This window comes from Hippoglossus hippoglossus, chromosome 15 (genome assembly GCF_009819705.1).
Source record: "Hippoglossus hippoglossus isolate fHipHip1 chromosome 15, fHipHip1.pri, whole genome shotgun sequence".
NCBI classification, from domain to species: Eukaryota; Metazoa; Chordata; class Actinopteri; order Pleuronectiformes; family Pleuronectidae; genus Hippoglossus; species Hippoglossus hippoglossus.
The window spans coordinates 12,098,743-12,115,638 of NC_047165.1; the positions used below are offsets into that span (position 1 = coordinate 12,098,743).

Consider the following 16,896-nt stretch of genomic DNA (forward strand, 5'->3'; position numbering starts at 1 on the left):
CTTTCAGGCTTTAGTAAATTCTGCGCCATGGGACAACCCCAGGATATTTGCCTTTCTGTAATCGCTTTTTAAGTGACACTTTATAGCTTCAATGACCCATGATGATTCAGTCAGTAATGCTACCTGAAGGAGAACTCATTTTATGATGAGATCTTGAGTTCTTCTGAGAAAGTTGTTTTTTTGGGTCAGTTCTTTTACAAAAACAAGGTTTAAAGCTGTGGTATAAAACCTTTTATTTCTGACTTCCTTTTGGTCAGCTCATCTACTTAATGACATCACAGGTTCATTGACCCTATGATGTAAAATGTATGACTTATATTGCTACTTATGAAGTCACTTCTTACTGCGAGATACTGAGACTTAAATTAACAGCCCCAGCTCTACACCCCCACCACCTCAGAATTACAGCTACAGCAGCTAGTGTAAACTAAGCATTAGTATATTCAGTTTCTTCTTTGTAGCATGTCGGTACTGAGGGATATTTGATGAACAATGAACTAATGAAAACAAAGTGCACTCAATTGTTGAAATCTTCTCACTTTTATTACATTCTTCTCAGAAAACTCAATCAAGTCATTATGTTTATGTAGTTGTTACAGTACAGGAGGTCACAGCTTTGCATTATCTCCTATACAGGTCAATTACACTGCTAATAAAAAACACACTGCTTAGAAAACAGCTGGTGCAACGATTAGTGCTTTTCTTTAGTTTTTACGTGCACATTTTTTATTCAACTTACAATTTACAGAGATACTTTAATGGACTGCGTATCCCAACAGGCAGTGAGGCCGTCCCTGAGCTCTGACTTTACAGGGACTGTTTCAGTGATTACAAAAAAAGGGGAGAAAAAGCACTCTGTGGCACTTCTGAAATGATTCAATGACAAAATTACTCGTGATCACTTTTGAGGTATCTTGTCTTGTTGTCCGTCATGATTGTGCAGTACCCATTCACAAGGTGTTTCTGGCGATTGCATTTAGAGTGCGGACTTTGCTCACATCTGCCACCTTCAGGCCATACTCGGGTGCTGAGAAAGCAGCTCCCATCGTCACACAGGTGTTCCTGCGCATGAAAACATTGCTGCTCAGTAACAAAACTTTTCATTTCCTATCCCACCTTTAAGTTTTTTTGTATTAATTGAGGCTGACTGTAAACAAACCTGAACTTCATGGCAGAATCCCTACTGGAACGGGCTGAGCAGTGAAACTCTTGAGCTCCTGATCCCTCCAAAATCCTCTGTAGATTCCTCTCTGTGATACCTCCTCCTGTTGCAAAAAACGTATAAACAAAGGGCTGAAAACAACAAAACATACATATGTAAATGACGTGCCTTCCAAAATAATAAAGGCACTGACCTGGCATTATGACAATTCTCCCTTTAGCCTGTTGAATGGAGATTATGATGTTAAATTAAAAGCTGACCTTCACAGTTTAACGGCCACTTATATGTTTGCACACATACTGTCTGGTTTATACGCACTTGATCGGTGATCCGTTTAATGAGAGGGAGTCCCTCCAAAGCCGAGCTGTCACAGCCACTTGTCAACAAGCGCTGGAACCCTAATGATACCAGACTCTCCAGAGCAACCGCCGGGTCATGAACCAGATCAAAAGCTGCAGCAGGATCAAAATTACAGTACAGAACAAAACTGAGTACTTCCCTGTGCAATATCCCCAACATGCTGATTCAAAATTAGACGATAATTTTAGGATTTTTAATTTTAAGTGTAGAGAATTGTATCTATTGTATGATTAAGCGTAAACAGGTTAGCTATATTATAATGAAAATACAGGGCCCAAATCAAAACCTCCATGCAACAAAAGTACCTGTCGTCATGACAACAAAAGTGTTTACATTTACATCTGTGATTTCTAATCAGAGTGAGTTGCATGAAGAAACCTGACTGAGAGACTTGAAAAAGATGGATAGAGATGGAGAGAGGATAGAAGATCCTCAGTAAGATACTTAACATTAGGTTTAACACAGCTGCAGTAGCAGCTAGGTGGCACCGAAGAGCCACACTTCTGTTAACAGAGTCCTCTAAAAATGAGGATACTCAATTCACTGTTTATGCAATCTTGTCCTGAAAAACCGACGGGTCCGTGCTTCTGACTTGGCACAAGCATTATCTGTGGAAAATGGAGTTTTAGCGATGGATCACACACGGTGGATTTTCTTACGAATTACAAGATGAAACTTTGCACAGGTACAAGAAAAGAGGCCCAATTGAGTCTTTGGTCAGATGAACAGAAGCAAAAGTTTACAAAACTTGCTTCATCCAGGCCGACAACAGTTGTATCTGTCATCTACAATTTAGATGGACATACAAAATATATAAAAAATAAATGAATGGATTCTCACTAATACAAATTTAAGTGACTTGTTGCAGTTGGTTAATAAATATGGAATTTTCATTGTGGCTTGATTAGTCAAACATTTATTTTTTCAAACATTTTCAAAAGAATCTGATTCATTCTTCCTTGGTATTAAATAGACAGGATCTGTAACAACTTTACATTTTACTTATATTGTCCAGGTGTATATTGAATTTTGTAAAAAATCTGTAGTTTAAGTACATGAGCTGAAACTCAATATTATAGATTATTAATAACACTTGGAATAGATAGCTTTTATTCCAGTGAGGGGTTGCCATGTATTTGTTCAGGTCTATTTGCTGGCAGCTTTTGGTTACCTCGGTGGAAGGTGACAGGCAAAGGACGAGCAGCAGCTGGAGAGAAAACAGTGATAATCAGAAAAAGAAATGGATAAATATTCGAAGAATGAAACTTTTACTGTATTTTATGGTGTGAATTATGAGTTACTGCCAACACAAAGCCAAGAATTGTCAAACAGATGTGAGCATACTTAGGGGTACACATACATACATCACACTGCAAGATTCATGAAGTTGAACTAAAAGTATGACTTTTCATTACCTGTTACAATTACCAGTAAGGTTGAAAATAATAATTTATTTATTTATAAATGATTTTTCTCTCTGTTTTTGACCTTTAAGATTTCCACGACGAGGTTATTTTCTCAGCAGAAACACTGCAGCAAGACTCCTGGCAAATAATTAATGATATTAAATGCTGCACATACTGAGATGCTTATAAAGAAGGGAAAGATGTTTGTGTACCTTGCCCCTAGCTATGATTTTAAAAAGAACAGAAGGTTGTCACTGCTGTCATTTTAACTTGTCCTCTCAGTGATGTTAAGGACAAATGCCGTTTTGAATTGCTTTGGCACATGAAAAAAAACAAAGGATTGTTGATTTCCTTTGGGTGTCTGAAGGTAATATTCAAAATTACATTTTAGTGAGGCGGGATTCGTTTTGGCGAGATTTAAAGTCTTACATTCAAATCTTACATGACCTTTCTGTTGTGTTTAAATTGTTTTCTTTATCGTGGTTTTAGTTGAGGGCTTTGTAAGCCTACACAGCTCCAGGCAGGCAGACAATACCTAGCAACTCCATGCAGAGCTCCGCATCCACCCGTCCATCCTCCGTCAGGGCTCCCAGCACCAGTCCATCGGCCCTGTGGCTCTTCATCAGCTCAATGTCCTTCCTCATCACCTCCACCTCCTGGTCTGAGTACAAGAAGTCCCCTCCACGAGGCCTTATCATCGCATAGACCGGAATTTTGACGTGCTGCTTCACCACCTGCAGCAGACCTGTGGCAAAACAAATGACGGTGACACGTGTAACAGCGTGTGCTCGCCTGGCTTCAGATTCTCAGTGAACGTCTGCAGAGGAGTGATGAACCACGCTCACCGAGGCTGGGAGTGAGGCCTCCCTCCATGAGACTGGAGCACAGTTCTAGTCGACCTGCACCTGAGCAGAGGGACAAACACACATAGTAAACAATACACCTGTGTGAGCATGACCTTTGAGAAATGAAGTCACTAAACACTCAAGTCAGGCTCTTTACAGCACTTAAACTGAGTCCGATTATTTATACTGTATTTCAAACAGAGTAAGTGGGTTTAATAAAAGAAGCTCCGCAGTGTTTACTACACATTACTGACCTCCTCGTTCAGCATTGATGGCAGACTCCACAGAGTCCACACACACCTCCATCAAAAAGCCCTCTGCCATGCTGAGAGAGAGAGAGAGAGAGAGAGAGAGAGAGAGAGAGAGAGAGAGAGAGAGAGAGAGAGAGAGAATAGGGAATCTGTAAGATAGAACGTGTACAAATTGCTAAGCTAACAACTTTAGCTAGCTGTCAAACTCACTTCCTATCGATACATGGACCCGAGCCTGGAGGCGGACTGAGGTCAGTGTGTTGTTTTGGTGACTGACTCACTTTTCCAGCGGTTTCCTGGTTGTTACATTTTAACGCACCAGGTACAGCGGGTGGGCGGTGCTATTCTAGCTACGCATTACTACGGAGTTACAGGAGCGTGACCGCCCGTGCGGGACACGCTGTAGCGCAAAACACGAAATAACCCTCTGACCGCCCCGTCCATCCCATAGACTGTAAATAAAGGTCCATCCCGATTAAATTGCATATGTAAAATCAATAAATAATACAATATTTTTTTTAATTTAATTTGTGCTTGGTATCGTGTTTGCATTTGCAAAAAATATATAAGAAAAAAAAGAATACCCCGCCAATATTAAATATCCTCGTCGCGCAGTTATGACGTCAGGAGGTGAGCCCTGCGTTAGGAAACCTGCTTGTGTAAGTCATAATAAATCCATGGTAACAGCTCGTGGCTTTCACCAAAGCTTCGTCTTTCACCGCAGCCCGACAGGACGAGAGAGGACGACCCGAACATGTTGCTGTCTTCAGTACGGACCGCCATGTTCTGCGGCTGTAGGGGCGCCAGCAGAGGATTTCAACCCAGCAGTGTGAGTATACAGCTAGCCGGCTATGTTAGCTAACCAGCTGGAGCAGCATTTAAAAGGTCAGAGAGTTTGCAAGCTATCTAAACATATCGGACATCTTCGACAAATCCAAGCAGCTTAGTGTCCAGCGTTTCACCTTCGTGTTTGAGTTGGCTGAGTGTTGTACTGCTCATCAGTCACGTCCGCATGTATCAGATAACATGACCTCCGCATCAGTGTTTGTAGCTGTAACTGTCACAATTACTCACCTGCACGGAAATCACAATGATAAACTCTATGGGCTTTCTAACTGTGTGAATGCGCTGATAATGAACTTGTGCATTCATTAGCATTTTATAAAAAATTACTAGAACGATCATCAAACACACAGAAACATCAAGAGCCATGAATTTTGTTCCTGTGAATTCAGTGAAAAGGTCAATAATATATCCGATCTCGCAATTTTCAAGGCAGTGAACAAAAATAAAAATCCTGGATCCATCCCCTGATTCAGATCTGCGTCAAAATGTACATCAAATAAATCTACATTTTCATTCCATAGGGTAATTACACAATATTTAATACAAAACTGACCACAGGATGTTTCATACCAAGAGCCTGTCTCATTTGATAATTACAGCATTGTGAATTGCTGCCAAAAATAAAATCTAAAAACAACGAGGTCAATCGAGTTTGTATATCTCACCATAAAGAATAAAGTCGGTGAGATGTGTTGCAGCTGATCTTCATATTAATCCCAAATTGGCTACAGATGAGGTCAGGCGTCTGTGAAGGGCAGTCGTTGAGGTTTTTCCTCACCAACCAGGTGTTTTAATGCTGGAACACGAAAGGACCGTCCTTAAACCTCTGCCACAAAGTTGGAACAACACTGTTATCTAAAATGTAATTGTGTGTTGCAGCATTAAGAATTAGGAATTTTAGGATGTAGCACAAACCATAGAAATAATCACATCCTTTTGACCATAGTACCTCACATGTGACCATTGTCGTGGTAATTATGTCAATGACAATTCTTTCGTGTGTTTAAAAATCTTTCTTTCTCCCGTTCCAAAACATCAGCGGAGTCCGCAGCTACGACAATGGCTGGTGAAGAGAAGTCAGAGCACCATCGCAACACAAGCGGAGGGCGCCTCCATCCAGGCGGCAGCTTCAGTCCCCAGCGTCGCCACAAATCGCATCCTAGGTCGCTGGTTACTTGGCTGCAGCGGGCTGGTCGTTGGGGCCGTTGTCTTGGGTGGTGTCACCAGGTATAACTGACTTAAAAGTATCTAAGGAATCATCCATCTTGTTTTTTAAGTGCTGCTGAAAGGTACTCACTGTGTAAGTTTTCTATGTTTCATTCAGGCTCACAGAATCTGGGCTCTCCATGGTCGACTGGCATCTGGTGAGAGAGATGAGGCCGCCTTCGTCACAAGCAGAGTGGGAGGCTGAGTTTTCCAAGTACCAGCAGTTTCCTGAATTTAAAATGTAAGACCCCATCATCATCCAGACATACACTTGCACGGGTTTGAAGTCACTAATCATCAAAAATCCACTTTACCTCAATCATTTTGAAATATTTTGATCATCTGACAACTAAATTTAAGATACATATACAAGCAGATTTATAATTTAATTGTATATAATACTGCGCTCTGTAAAAAAGTATGTGTTGACTTTTAAATTCCCTGTTTTGATTCTGTTTTCGCAGAATGAACCATGACATGACTCTGCCAGAGTTTAAGTTTATCTTCTACATGGAGTGGGGTCATCGTATGTGGGGCAGACTGGTTGGACTTGCATACGTCCTCCCTACAATCTACTTCTGGCGAAAAGGCTACTTTACTCGCTCCATGAAGGGAAAAGTGCTGGGGCTTTGTGGATTTGTCTTCTTCCAGGTAACAGTGGTGATGGGAGAGTGATCGTCGGAAATGAATCCCTATCTAATTCTTAGTCTTAGGTTTTACTAGAGCTGGTTTTAAAGAAAACACATGAATGACCGTGTCATTGTGCGTCACCTCTCAGGGCCTTCTGGGATGGTACATGGTAAAAAGCGGTCTGGAGGAGAAGCCAGAGTCTCATGACATCCCGCGGGTCAGCCAATATCGCCTGAGTGCTCACCTTGGTTCTGCTTTGCTACTCTACTGCGCCAGTCTGTGGACAGGGCTCACTCTGCTGCTGCCTGCACACAAGGTACAGACACCGTCTTCAGCTTCCTTGTCAAAGATCTGTTGTTAGTTTTTGCAAGAAATACCATTCTAAATATAGCCCGATTAATATGGGATGCTGATAAAATAATAATAAATTCCATTACCGATAAATTCACCAAATGTTTTCTAGATATTTACACAGTAGTAACATATACAGTGGGGTCCAAAAGTCAGAATACTTATCAATTCAGGGCAATTGGTCTCAGACTTTTATATGTTTTATGGTAAGGTTGTTTTTCTTTTTATTTCATGTCGGCTCTCTGAACCTGTTTCTCAGATAGCAGAAACCAGACGTCTCATGCAGCTCAGGAGGTTCGCCAAGGGCACCGGTGGCCTTGTCTTCCTTACTGCTCTTTCAGGTACTGTTTAATGTTTTGTCAGTTCAGTGTTAAAGTTAAAGACTGATCGGTATCTGCAGTCAACCACGACACATGCAGATCTATATAGAACCGTGTCAAAAATGCTTTGTTTCAGGTGCTTTTGTTGCCGGTTTGGATGCCGGGCTGGTGTATAACTCCTTCCCTAAGATGGGAGAACGATGGATCCCTGATGATCTGCTGGCCTTCTCGCCCACCCTCAAGAACTTCTTTGAAAATCCCACAACTGTGCAGTTTGACCACAGAATTTTGGTGGGTCATTATTTCTAAAAAGAAACATTTTGGGCAACATTTTAATTTAAACATAATTTGTACCCCTCTCCTTTACCATTCAATGGAATGAGACACAGCAGCCACTGACCTTCTTCTCTCTCTTCTTTTTGTCTCTAGGCGATCTCCTCTTTGACTGCAATTACAGGCCTCTACATGTTCTCAAGAAGGATGATGTTGCCCAAGAGGGCAAAGGTCGCCATCAGCCTCCTTGCGGCAATGGCGTATGCACAGGTAAGCTGGTAGTTGACCCAGAACCATTTAAACTCAAGTCTATTAATCTTCAGTGTCATTAAACTCAAATGATATTGTACTCTTCAGGTTGCCCTCGGCATCAGCACCCTGTTACTGTATGTCCCCACCCCACTGGCAGCAACTCACCAGTCTGGCTCCGTGGCTCTCCTTTCGATGGCTATCTGGGTTCTGGCAGAGCTCCGCAAATTACCAAAGTGAAGGCCTGCTCCTTTACTGACGAATCCAATCCCCACGAGCCACAGCTCAAGCCTCTAAGAGTCAGCGTTACATTGTGAACAAGGCGTTTCATAACTAGTGGAAAAAATGATAACTTAAAAACTGAGATGTTTTTGATTTAACACTTGATTTTTATGCATATGCTTAAGCAACTGTCCTGTGTGGTGACAGACAGTGGCTGTTACATCAAAAGATCAGTGTGAGGTGTTTTGTTTTGCAAGGAATTACAATAAGGCACGCTAAAGCAAAAACAAGCAATTTCTTTCAGTTTCTGTTCAGCTTTAATGACACAACAACAGGGTTTTCCAGTTAAAAGATACAAACCATATTTGATTTTGCAGACTGAGTTACTGTTTTTGTTCACGTACACAGTTTTAACAGGAAAGAAAAACTTGTTTCAGCGTTATTACTCACCTGTTGCCTTGTGTCTTCTCATACACTGCCTGTTAGTTGAATAAGATGTGGCTGCTGGGATTATGTAAAATAATGTATATTTAAATTATGAACCATTTCTTGCTGACATTGTATTGACATAACATGAATTGTAATGGTGAAACAAATATGTGGAAACTTGATTGATGCTTTGTACTGTATATTTAGACATGAAAAGCTGAAAGCACTGTCTTCTTTTAATAAATGACAATTATGTACAGTCTTTAAAATTCAAACTCCAGTCCATTTTGCATAGTAACTGTGATTTTTATTGTCTCTGTACAAAATATACACATTTTTAAATACGTAATGCAACCAGCTGAGGCTAGCTAACTAGACAATTGGTACAACGGGTTAGTAGGTTTCTCATTGTTCTAGACACAGCACATGCGGGTATAGACAGGTTTTACTTGTGGTCGGGAATGGAAGTTAAAAACTGTTTGCAAGGAACAATCAGAGCCAAACCACTTTTTGTCCCTCTCCTTGAAATGAACAATTAAAGGAAGAACATAAAAGAGAAAGGAAATTGCAGGTTTAAAAGTGCATATTTTCATCAGGGCCGTAGTGCACCCTTATACTGTGCTCTGAGACGGATGTAAAGTTGGAGGTTGAAAAGGTGCTGATAACACGGAGGAGAGAATTATTGCTATTCCACGTTATTGTCGGCAATTAAAAGACACTGCAGCCTATTGAAGTACAGCTCGAGTGCCTCTGGTACTTACGCTATCTTAGATTAACAGAGTCCTAGTGTGAAAAGGAGCAAATTAATAAATGGTTGCAAATTCTTCATAAAACTGTTTATTCATTCCACAGTGACACTTTACCAAACTGTTATCTCTGATTGCACCTTGCCCTACTTAGTACACAGCATCTCCCTCTCTCTTCACCCATGGGTGGGCTGCATGTCTTCATATACCTCTTACATCTTCTCTTTGGTGTTACAGAGAGAGGGGGAATAAGGAATGAGAGGGCGGGCATAAATGAAAAAATGATGAAACCATCTCTCTCTGTCACTCACTAACTAGTACACACCCACATACTATGACTTGTTTTTAAAGTGAATTAAGCTAATTTTATGGAACAAGGGTTTAGAGATTTTTTATTTTTTTTTGGAAGTGGTAGAACCTGCTACAACCACATGACATTTCCGATTACAAGAAGTTCACAAATACAATCTGCGATCTAATAAGTTCCCCTCGGATGTGGATTGATGAGACAAGTGCGACTGTGGCATGTCCCTTTTTTTAGAGAGTCTCAACTACTGTGCAATCCCCACGTTTGTACTGTCTAATACCACACCACTGGGAATACTAGGAAATGTACAACAGGCAATAGACACCTACAGCTAAAACTGTAATAGTTTGGAAGGCCGGGAATTATTCTACCAGAATCATGAATGGAGGCGGGCGTCCCGTCAGAGTCTCACATCGGGTATGAATGGATGACATCTCTTTCTGTTACACATGCACACACACACGTACACAAAGGGTGAGGCACCTGTGAATGACTAGGAACAGCAGACAGACAAGCAGACTTTGGAGTATCTCTGTAAATACATAATTGGATATTAGTGACATCATCATGCGATATTGAAATCAGTTCCTCATGGAAAACGACAGGTTTGAACCAAACGGGATCACTTGGATTTCCAATTCATCAGCTGTTCCCCTCAGGAAGTGTCATTCTCTCTGTCTTGTCCACTAGATGGCGAAAGATTCGTTTCTATCATCACAGCCGATGCATGAGCAGTCTGATGTTACCCACGTGCACAAAAGCAGGATTCACTAATCCACAGCTCAGCTGTCACAGGGAAAGAAGGGAAACGTGTTCTTAGGTAACGGTCTGGAGGAAAACTGCTTCCCTATTGAGTTCAGCCGCGACAGGCTGTGAAAGTTCATCAATAATAGTAATAAATAAAAGTTTTTAAAAAAAGATAAAAGAGGTGTGGGGTCTTGGTTGTGCGAGTTACTGTGAGATCCCTGCTTGCCATCTTTCCTTGTATCTCTGGGATAAAACTTAAGTTCTGCATGATGAGGAAGGAGTCGGGGAAACTCCATCGCTGCCACTGGGCGTCCGGGAAGAGAGGCCTCTCCGCGCCCTCGGGACTCACAGCTCTTAAAAGAGACACGCACGAGCGCTTGCAGGTCAGAAAACAGCCACACAGACACACGCATTCACAAACATTTCAATCTGGATTCCGCTTACACACACACACACACACACACACACACACACACACAATCCCCTCCCTGGTGCCAGCGTCCTAACTGGTCCAGATGTTTAGATGACATTGTCAAACAGCTGCATGGACTGCATGATGTTCTCATCCTATAGACAGAAGAGGAGAGGTTTAGATGAGGAGGCGTCTCATTATCACTTACCCACACGATTCCCATGAAAAGCAGCTTTCAGTTTTCACTTTACCTTTTTGCAAGACTCGATGAACTCCTCTACGGTGACCACCCCGTCTTTATTCCTGTCCATTTTCTGAAAGAAAAACATGGCAGCCAGAGATTTACTAATTGAAAAGTTGCTGCATGTTCAAACGTTTCGCACATTTTATAGAACAATATGAAAAAGATTTCCGTGTTTTTCAAGAATCATAAAATGAAGGGTTAAAAAAAAGTTCAAACCTGGAAGAAGCTTTCCACATGTTCTCTTGGGGCGTCGTCCTGCATAGTGGGGTATGTGTACTTCCCCATCATGTCATAGATGGACCTCATGATGTCCAACATCTCCTGCAAAGTACAGGACAGAGGGAAGCAAAATTAAACAGAGGATCGGACTGAACTACAATAACCGCCCTGTGGTCATATGCCTGCAGTGCAGTTTCAATATCCACACATTTTTGTTCCAGATTCATATGAGATGACATTTGACCTTGGACCAATGACATCTAATCAATTAATATATGGTGTCTAAGTGACAACTGGTCAACATTTGGGGGGATTCCCTAAAGGTAGACTTGAGATACAGTGTGTTCAAGAGGACAAAACATATGTGTGTACATGTGTGACTTACCTCTTTGGTGATGCAGCCGTCCTTGTTCAGGTCGTAGAGGTTGAACGCCCAGTTTAGCCGGTCATTAACGGTCCCTCTCAGGATGATAGATAGGCCAAATACAAAGTCCTGAGAGAGCAGGGGGGAACAATTTACTGTATTGTTTTGGTATTACTCAAATCTCGACACAGCAAATTAAGTCAAATCTTTATCACAGCATGAATCTGCGTGGACAGTCGAGCAGAGGGAACACGTACAGTGCAGTAATTTGTGTGGTGACTTTCACCGGACCACACGTTCGCCTAGAAAACGGACATAAGAACAGGGCTCACCTCAAAACTAACCGAGCCGTTCTTGTTGGTGTCGAAGGCTTCAAACAGGAAATGTGCATACATACTTGAATCTGCAACGGTAGAGACGCACAGTCACCTGCGTGCCCTCAGAACACGAAGCCTTTGAAGAGCTGGGATTAGCAGCGAGATAAATATAGCCCAGATATAAAAATAATTTCAAATACAACTGGAGGCGAGTGGTTCAAGCTAAATATCATGGAATGTAAAATTGCCTTGCCTTTTCTCAGTGCACGTACGATAGTTCAGCAGAGCACATTGATATTGAGTTAATTATATTCCACTCTGTTGTAATGATGAAAAGCTGCGCATGCACCCCTGCAGAACCAAATAAATGATGCTGGTCTACCTGTTATTTATGAAAGAATGACGACAGAGTAACATAAATGAAAGTGTTACAGATGGAGCTCCTCAGGTTTAAAGGTAGGAACTGACAACTCACCTCCCTGAGGAAAGAACTGGGAGTAAATGTGCTGAAAGTTCTCCTCATTCACCACACCGCACGGACACTCCTGGGACATGTGTGAATGGAGAAAGCTTGTTTATTCTCATCCAGCACAGAATATACAAAAGACATGGTGAAGAGTCCAGCTCTCGCAAGGCCGACTCTGATCTTAATTCCATAAGGACTGTAGCACCACATTTCCTTTTTTTCCCCCGTTTATTCATATGTTTCTTATCACATCTGCCAGACCTACATTTTTAAAGCCCCTGTAGAGGACCTGCAGCTCCTTCTTGGTGAACTTGGTCTGCTCCTGAAGCTTGTCCATGCTTTCAGGGCGATGGCACACGGTGGATAACTCAAAATCATCTTCCACGCTGTCTGTGTGAGGGAGAGACCAGAGTTAGTTTGCATTCATCCTCACTACATCCAATAATAACCACCCCCAGGGACGGTCAGTGACCCGGGTACAACATATTTTAATGGGGTCATCCAACTGATACTGAGCTCATCATACAGTACAAGTCCTATATGTCGTACACTGAGCAATTTAACATCCTTTTTCATAACAATGTTAATCATTCTTTTATTATTTCGCTGAATGAAAACAGGAGTGAATGCAATTTTCTATACATAATCATGAGGGAGACCAAGCAACTGCCTCACATCTTTGTTCCAGTAGAAGTCACATTACATCCTATCATTTTGAAAGTGTCTGGGGGAGAGTCCTATGATGAGGAAGCTATAGGATTTAGTTTTGCGTAAATGAAAATGTAAAGAAGACATATTTTAAAAGGGAGAACTAACAAATATTCCTGCCCCCATCCAATATACACATATATAAAATAATATTATGTCATGTATCATAAGTTCTCAGACCTCTAGAACCTGCTTTTGACCTCTCTTTCTCATACACACGCACAAACACACACACACACAGAGGTTTGTGCAGCTATTCTTTTTACCTCTTTTCCTGTAACCTAAGTTTAACCTAACCCCAACTCACATCTTACCCCTGACCTTAACCAGTACCTCAGAAATGACGTTTTGCCTCATTAGGACCACGCAGACAAAGACACATGTTCCACTGCCTGAGGAAACAGCATGTTTCAATCACAAAAAGTACAAAAACAGGTCTGACCCATTAGCCCCAATAACACCAGGGTTTTAGAGTTTGTGGGGTTGAGTGTGTTCCTGTAGGTTTGCGTATGCATTGAATGTTCCGGTAGACGTGTGTCTACTCGGCGGCCAGACAAGGTGTCAGTGTGAAACCTATGTTGCTGATGAGGCTGGACACATGGCAGGAAGAAGACATGTAAAGAGAGTGAAGGAGCACTTGCTTTGACTGACAGAGGGGGTAACCGTGGGCTTGCAGCACGGCAGCAGCTTGAGGAATCGCTGCTTTATGGTTTTTTTGCTTTGGCTGGTGGAAGGATTACCTGCAATCGCCAACCATAGCACAAAGGTTAAACACACACACACACACACACACTTATGCACATTATGTTTCCACATGCACACATGCCTGAAAAACCAAACACACACACTTCATGCAACCCCGGGTGCAACAACAGACCAAATCATGCCATTTAGGCAAATTGATAACTGCCTGCAGACCTGGTTCAGTAATGGGAGACCACCTCAAACTGTAGATATCACCAGACAACGGCAGCACAGCGCGGCCACTAGAAACACGGTTCCTCTAATCAGACCGTCTCGAGGTATTAGGAAAAAGGACAGACAGCAAACCTTTAAGACAAGACAAACATCAACTGATAAAATTCTCAATCGGCTTGAATGAGGACGTCATCTCACGTCGTTGTAGAACATTATTTGCCAGATACATACAGAACTGCACAACCGCCTCAGCTGAGCCCATCACGCCTGACACCACAGCACCAGTTGAACTTCATGGTGCCTATTTACAGAACAATAATGGCAATCATTTGCAAGATGTGAAACAAATACGCACGCAAGAGCCTGCATACTTACTCTTGCCTTTTAGTTTCCATGGTAACAGTCCCCTCAACCCTTTCAGCAAGACCCCAGCAGTCTGAGGGATGAAGGCCATGATGGGGTGAAAACTAATACAACCACAGTACCTCCACGGACAACCTCGCCTCTGTGATGTGTCCGCCTGTTCTGTGAGTCTGCACCGCGGAGCCCCGGGGACCCGACCCTCATGACCTCACAGGCTCTGGCGTCATTTGGAGCCAGAACAGGCCGAGCCCATTGTCCGATAGATACCAGATTAATACATCCAGCCGCTTGGCACAGGCCCTGCCCTCTGCCTTAGGGTCCGTGGTGTGTGTTTACTTGTACTTATATATTTGTGAGGACCATTTTGAGCATAGACCTTACGGAGAGAGGACATTTTTGGAAAGTGACATTTTGGCCGGTCCTTACTTTTTCAAAAGTTTGTTGGGTTAAGACCTGGTTTCAGGGTTAGGGTTACAATCTGGTTAAGGTTAGGATAAGGGTTAGGATTAGGAATTTAGATTTGATGGTTAACAGACTGGCAAATGCATTATGCCTTGTAGTGTCCTCACTGAGACAGAAGTACAAAAATGTGTGCGTGTATGTGTGTGTGAGTGTGTGAGCACATTATCATTCCTTTTTCCATAAGGACCTAACAATTTACCACAACACACAAATGAAAGTCAAATACTGTGACCGACAGTCAAAGGTACAAAAGTTTATCTGAGGCCTTCAGGTAAGACACAGGGGACTAATTCTGTCACCAGCCATGACACCCTCTGCAGAGGATCAGCGGATCTGATCAAAAGCTCCAGTATAGCTACTAAATGACCCTGAGATGAGATTGTGCTGTTAACTTCAAACGTTTTTGTCACTAATGCTTCAATGAAAGTTTCTGGCGTATAATTACAGATTGCATTTTTGATTTAATTGTGAAATATAATGTTTACCTCTTCCAAAGAGGCCATGTTTTCACTCTAACATAATCTGATTTCAATGGCTCTGAGAGCCTGGATAGTAAAATACAGTTTTTGACTTTTTGTATACCAAGTACATGCTGCCTCCGCTCTGCATCGAACACTGAGCTTGAAATACCTAAATGGACCATTAAAGCAGAATCTACTGAAAACTGGCAATGTTTAAATATGCTTGCTTTAGGACAGAGACACACTTTCTCTGCCCGCCCCTCATGCGTCTGCATCTCCTCTGTATTTTTGTCCCTTTTTGCTGGTAATGACATTTCTGGCTTGATGTGATGCCTCTGAGGAAATGTACTTTGGCTGCCTTGGCCAAGTCTCCCTTGGAAAAGAGATATTTTATCTCAGAGGGAATAACCTGATTTTTAATAAGCATATCTCTTAAAAATCTATCCATCTATCTATTCATGTATCTAAATTAAGCTACTGTTGGTTTCTCTGTCACAGCTGTTTAAAGCTGAATTAGAATTCAGGACACTCAGTACAAGGTGTCTCTAACATTACCTGGTATTGTGGTTGAAAACAGTCCTTTGTTGAAAACAAGTAGGTTACTGTCTCCTCGCGCTATTGAAGTAACATGCGATCAGTTTGTTCTGAAGCCATTTGAAGTTAAAATTGTTTTTTGAAACCCAGCAATTCTTTCATTTTGCCCTGAGTAGATGGGAAAGTGAAAACTGTCTATTGCTCATCAGACACGGGTAAAAAAAAAAAGCAACTTCCTGTGTTTTAAGTCATTGTGCAGCATTACCACAAGCAACACGTAAGGACTGCACAATTAGACTTCAACAGTTTCAACTCACGAAAATCGGAGAATTTTCTCCAGGCACACGAGGAACCAAGTTATCTCTCAACTGATGTACATGCAGCAAACATGCGTTATCCCAGTTCAGAGCCACAGTGCTACAATCTAATGCTGATGCAGGAACAGAATGGATGTGCAGATCCAACACTGACACTTTCAGGCTCAGCTGTTGTCCCTACTGGCATCTAATGATGAGAGAACTTCAGCATCAAATTAAAACTTCCTGCTGGATCGGTTAGTTTCAAATGAGGCCGGGGATTTGCACTTAATGTCATTCATCTCCTCTCATTGTTAACTGTGCTCCAATATTGCATTTCCAAAAAGATGAGGGACTCACAAGAGGCAAAGAAACAAGAAAAGAATGCTCTAAATCCATGCAGCAGGAGCAGCTATATCTTGACTTTTAGCCACTCCTATGGCTCCTACAACACTGCAGCTAACATTTCCCACACAAGACCTGGTGTGGTACAAGTGCACACCTTCCATGTCCCATGTTTGTTAACAAAGGTGTGGCGCTGCAACATGATGGTTTGATTATATTCATGTATCTTGTATCATGTATCAGAGAGCAAGCTGTGAAGGGGGGCAGACAGAGAGATGCATATCACACCCCCTTATCTCCTTCTCATGCTAAGTCAACCCGGATGACACCACCAGGGAATACTCCAGACATTGCAAAGCCACAATCAGAGAAACAGTGGATAGTGAACAACTCAACTCCAGATGAGCAAACTGATCTCGATGTATAAAATGTATCAG

The 16,896-nt window shown here is 42.0% G+C and overlaps 3 protein-coding genes across 10 annotated transcripts in view; 1 reads left to right on the top strand and 2 right to left on the bottom strand.

The window, feature by feature from the left end:
- Window positions 1-519: 519 nt before the first annotated feature.
- cutc (cutC copper transporter homolog (E. coli)) lies at window positions 520-4,866 on the bottom strand. Of its 4 annotated transcripts, none has more exons than XM_034609775.1 (9): window positions 4,744-4,866; window positions 4,028-4,098; window positions 3,774-3,833; window positions 3,464-3,673; window positions 2,694-2,729; window positions 1,481-1,614; window positions 1,356-1,383; window positions 1,160-1,265; window positions 520-1,062 (listed from the first exon to the last, which is right to left on the bottom strand). In XM_034609775.1, exons 2-9 carry the CDS (start codon window positions 4,095-4,097, stop codon window positions 951-953), a joined length of 756 nt encoding a protein of 251 aa, XP_034465666.1. In that variant the 5' UTR covers window position 4,098; window positions 4,744-4,866; the 3' UTR covers window positions 520-950. The 4 variants fall into 4 exon arrangements, with proteins under 4 accessions (XP_034465666.1, XP_034465663.1, XP_034465667.1 ...); XM_034609772.1 differs by having other exon boundaries at window positions 4,028-4,090; window positions 4,744-4,856; XM_034609776.1 differs by lacking the exon at window positions 4,744-4,866 and adding an exon at window positions 4,306-4,401.
- Window positions 4,631-8,819, top strand: LOC117776071 (cytochrome c oxidase assembly protein COX15 homolog). The gene is made up of 9 exons (XM_034609771.1): window positions 4,631-4,853; window positions 5,910-6,097; window positions 6,195-6,317; window positions 6,541-6,727; window positions 6,855-7,022; window positions 7,317-7,398; window positions 7,514-7,668; window positions 7,807-7,920; window positions 8,008-8,819. Exons 1-9 carry the CDS (start codon window positions 4,779-4,781, stop codon window positions 8,137-8,139), a joined length of 1,224 nt encoding a protein of 407 aa, XP_034465662.1. The 5' UTR covers window positions 4,631-4,778; the 3' UTR covers window positions 8,140-8,819.
- Window positions 8,820-9,835: 1,016 nt separating this feature from the next.
- Window positions 9,836-16,896, bottom strand: part of LOC117776073 (Kv channel-interacting protein 2) — a 93,931-nt gene continuing 86,870 nt past the window's right edge. For 4 of the 5 annotated variants that reach the window (XM_034609782.1, XM_034609781.1, XM_034609780.1 and 1 more), the window contains 7 exons: window positions 12,638-12,762; window positions 12,382-12,451; window positions 11,922-11,992; window positions 11,611-11,718; window positions 11,223-11,327; window positions 11,014-11,076; window positions 9,836-10,917 (listed from right to left, as the gene is read on the bottom strand). In XM_034609782.1, the coding sequence (XP_034465673.1) occupies window positions 10,870-10,917; window positions 11,014-11,076; window positions 11,223-11,327; window positions 11,611-11,718; window positions 11,922-11,992; window positions 12,382-12,451; window positions 12,638-12,762 (590 nt within the window). In that variant the 3' untranslated portion in view covers window positions 9,836-10,869. Of the gene's footprint in view, window positions 10,918-11,013; window positions 11,077-11,222; window positions 11,328-11,610; window positions 11,719-11,921; window positions 11,993-12,381; window positions 12,452-12,637; window positions 12,763-13,721; window positions 13,821-16,896 lie in introns of all 5 variants that reach the window. The other variant, XM_034609777.1, reaches the window with a different exon arrangement.

What these genes read in the sequence shown, in the direction of transcription:
- LOC117776071 (XM_034609771.1), top strand. Translation starts at nt 4,779, where the DNA reads ATGTTGCTGTCTTCAGTACGGACCGCCATGTTCTGCGGCTGTAGGGGC. An exon ending in GAGGATTTCAACCCAGCAGT is followed by an intron (nt 4,854 to 5,909) that starts GTGAGTATACAG and finishes CCAAAACATCAG; the next exon opens with CGGAGTCCGCAGCTACGACA. An exon ending in CAGTTTCCTGAATTTAAAAT is followed by an intron (nt 6,318 to 6,540) that starts GTAAGACCCCAT and finishes CTGTTTTCGCAG; the next exon opens with AATGAACCATGACATGACTC.
- cutc (XM_034609772.1), bottom strand. Translation starts at nt 4,807, where the DNA reads ATGGCGGTCCGTACTGAAGACAGCAACATGTTCGGGTCGTCCTCTCTC. An exon ending in TCTCGTCCTGTCGGGCTGCG is followed by an intron (nt 4,091 to 4,743) that starts GTGAAAGACGAA and finishes TCAGCATGGCAG; the next exon opens with AGGGCTTTTTGATGGAGGTG. An exon ending in GAGAATTGTCATAATGCCAG is followed by an intron (nt 1,266 to 1,355) that starts GTCAGTGCCTTT and finishes TTTTTGCAACAG; the next exon opens with GAGGAGGTATCACAGAGAGG.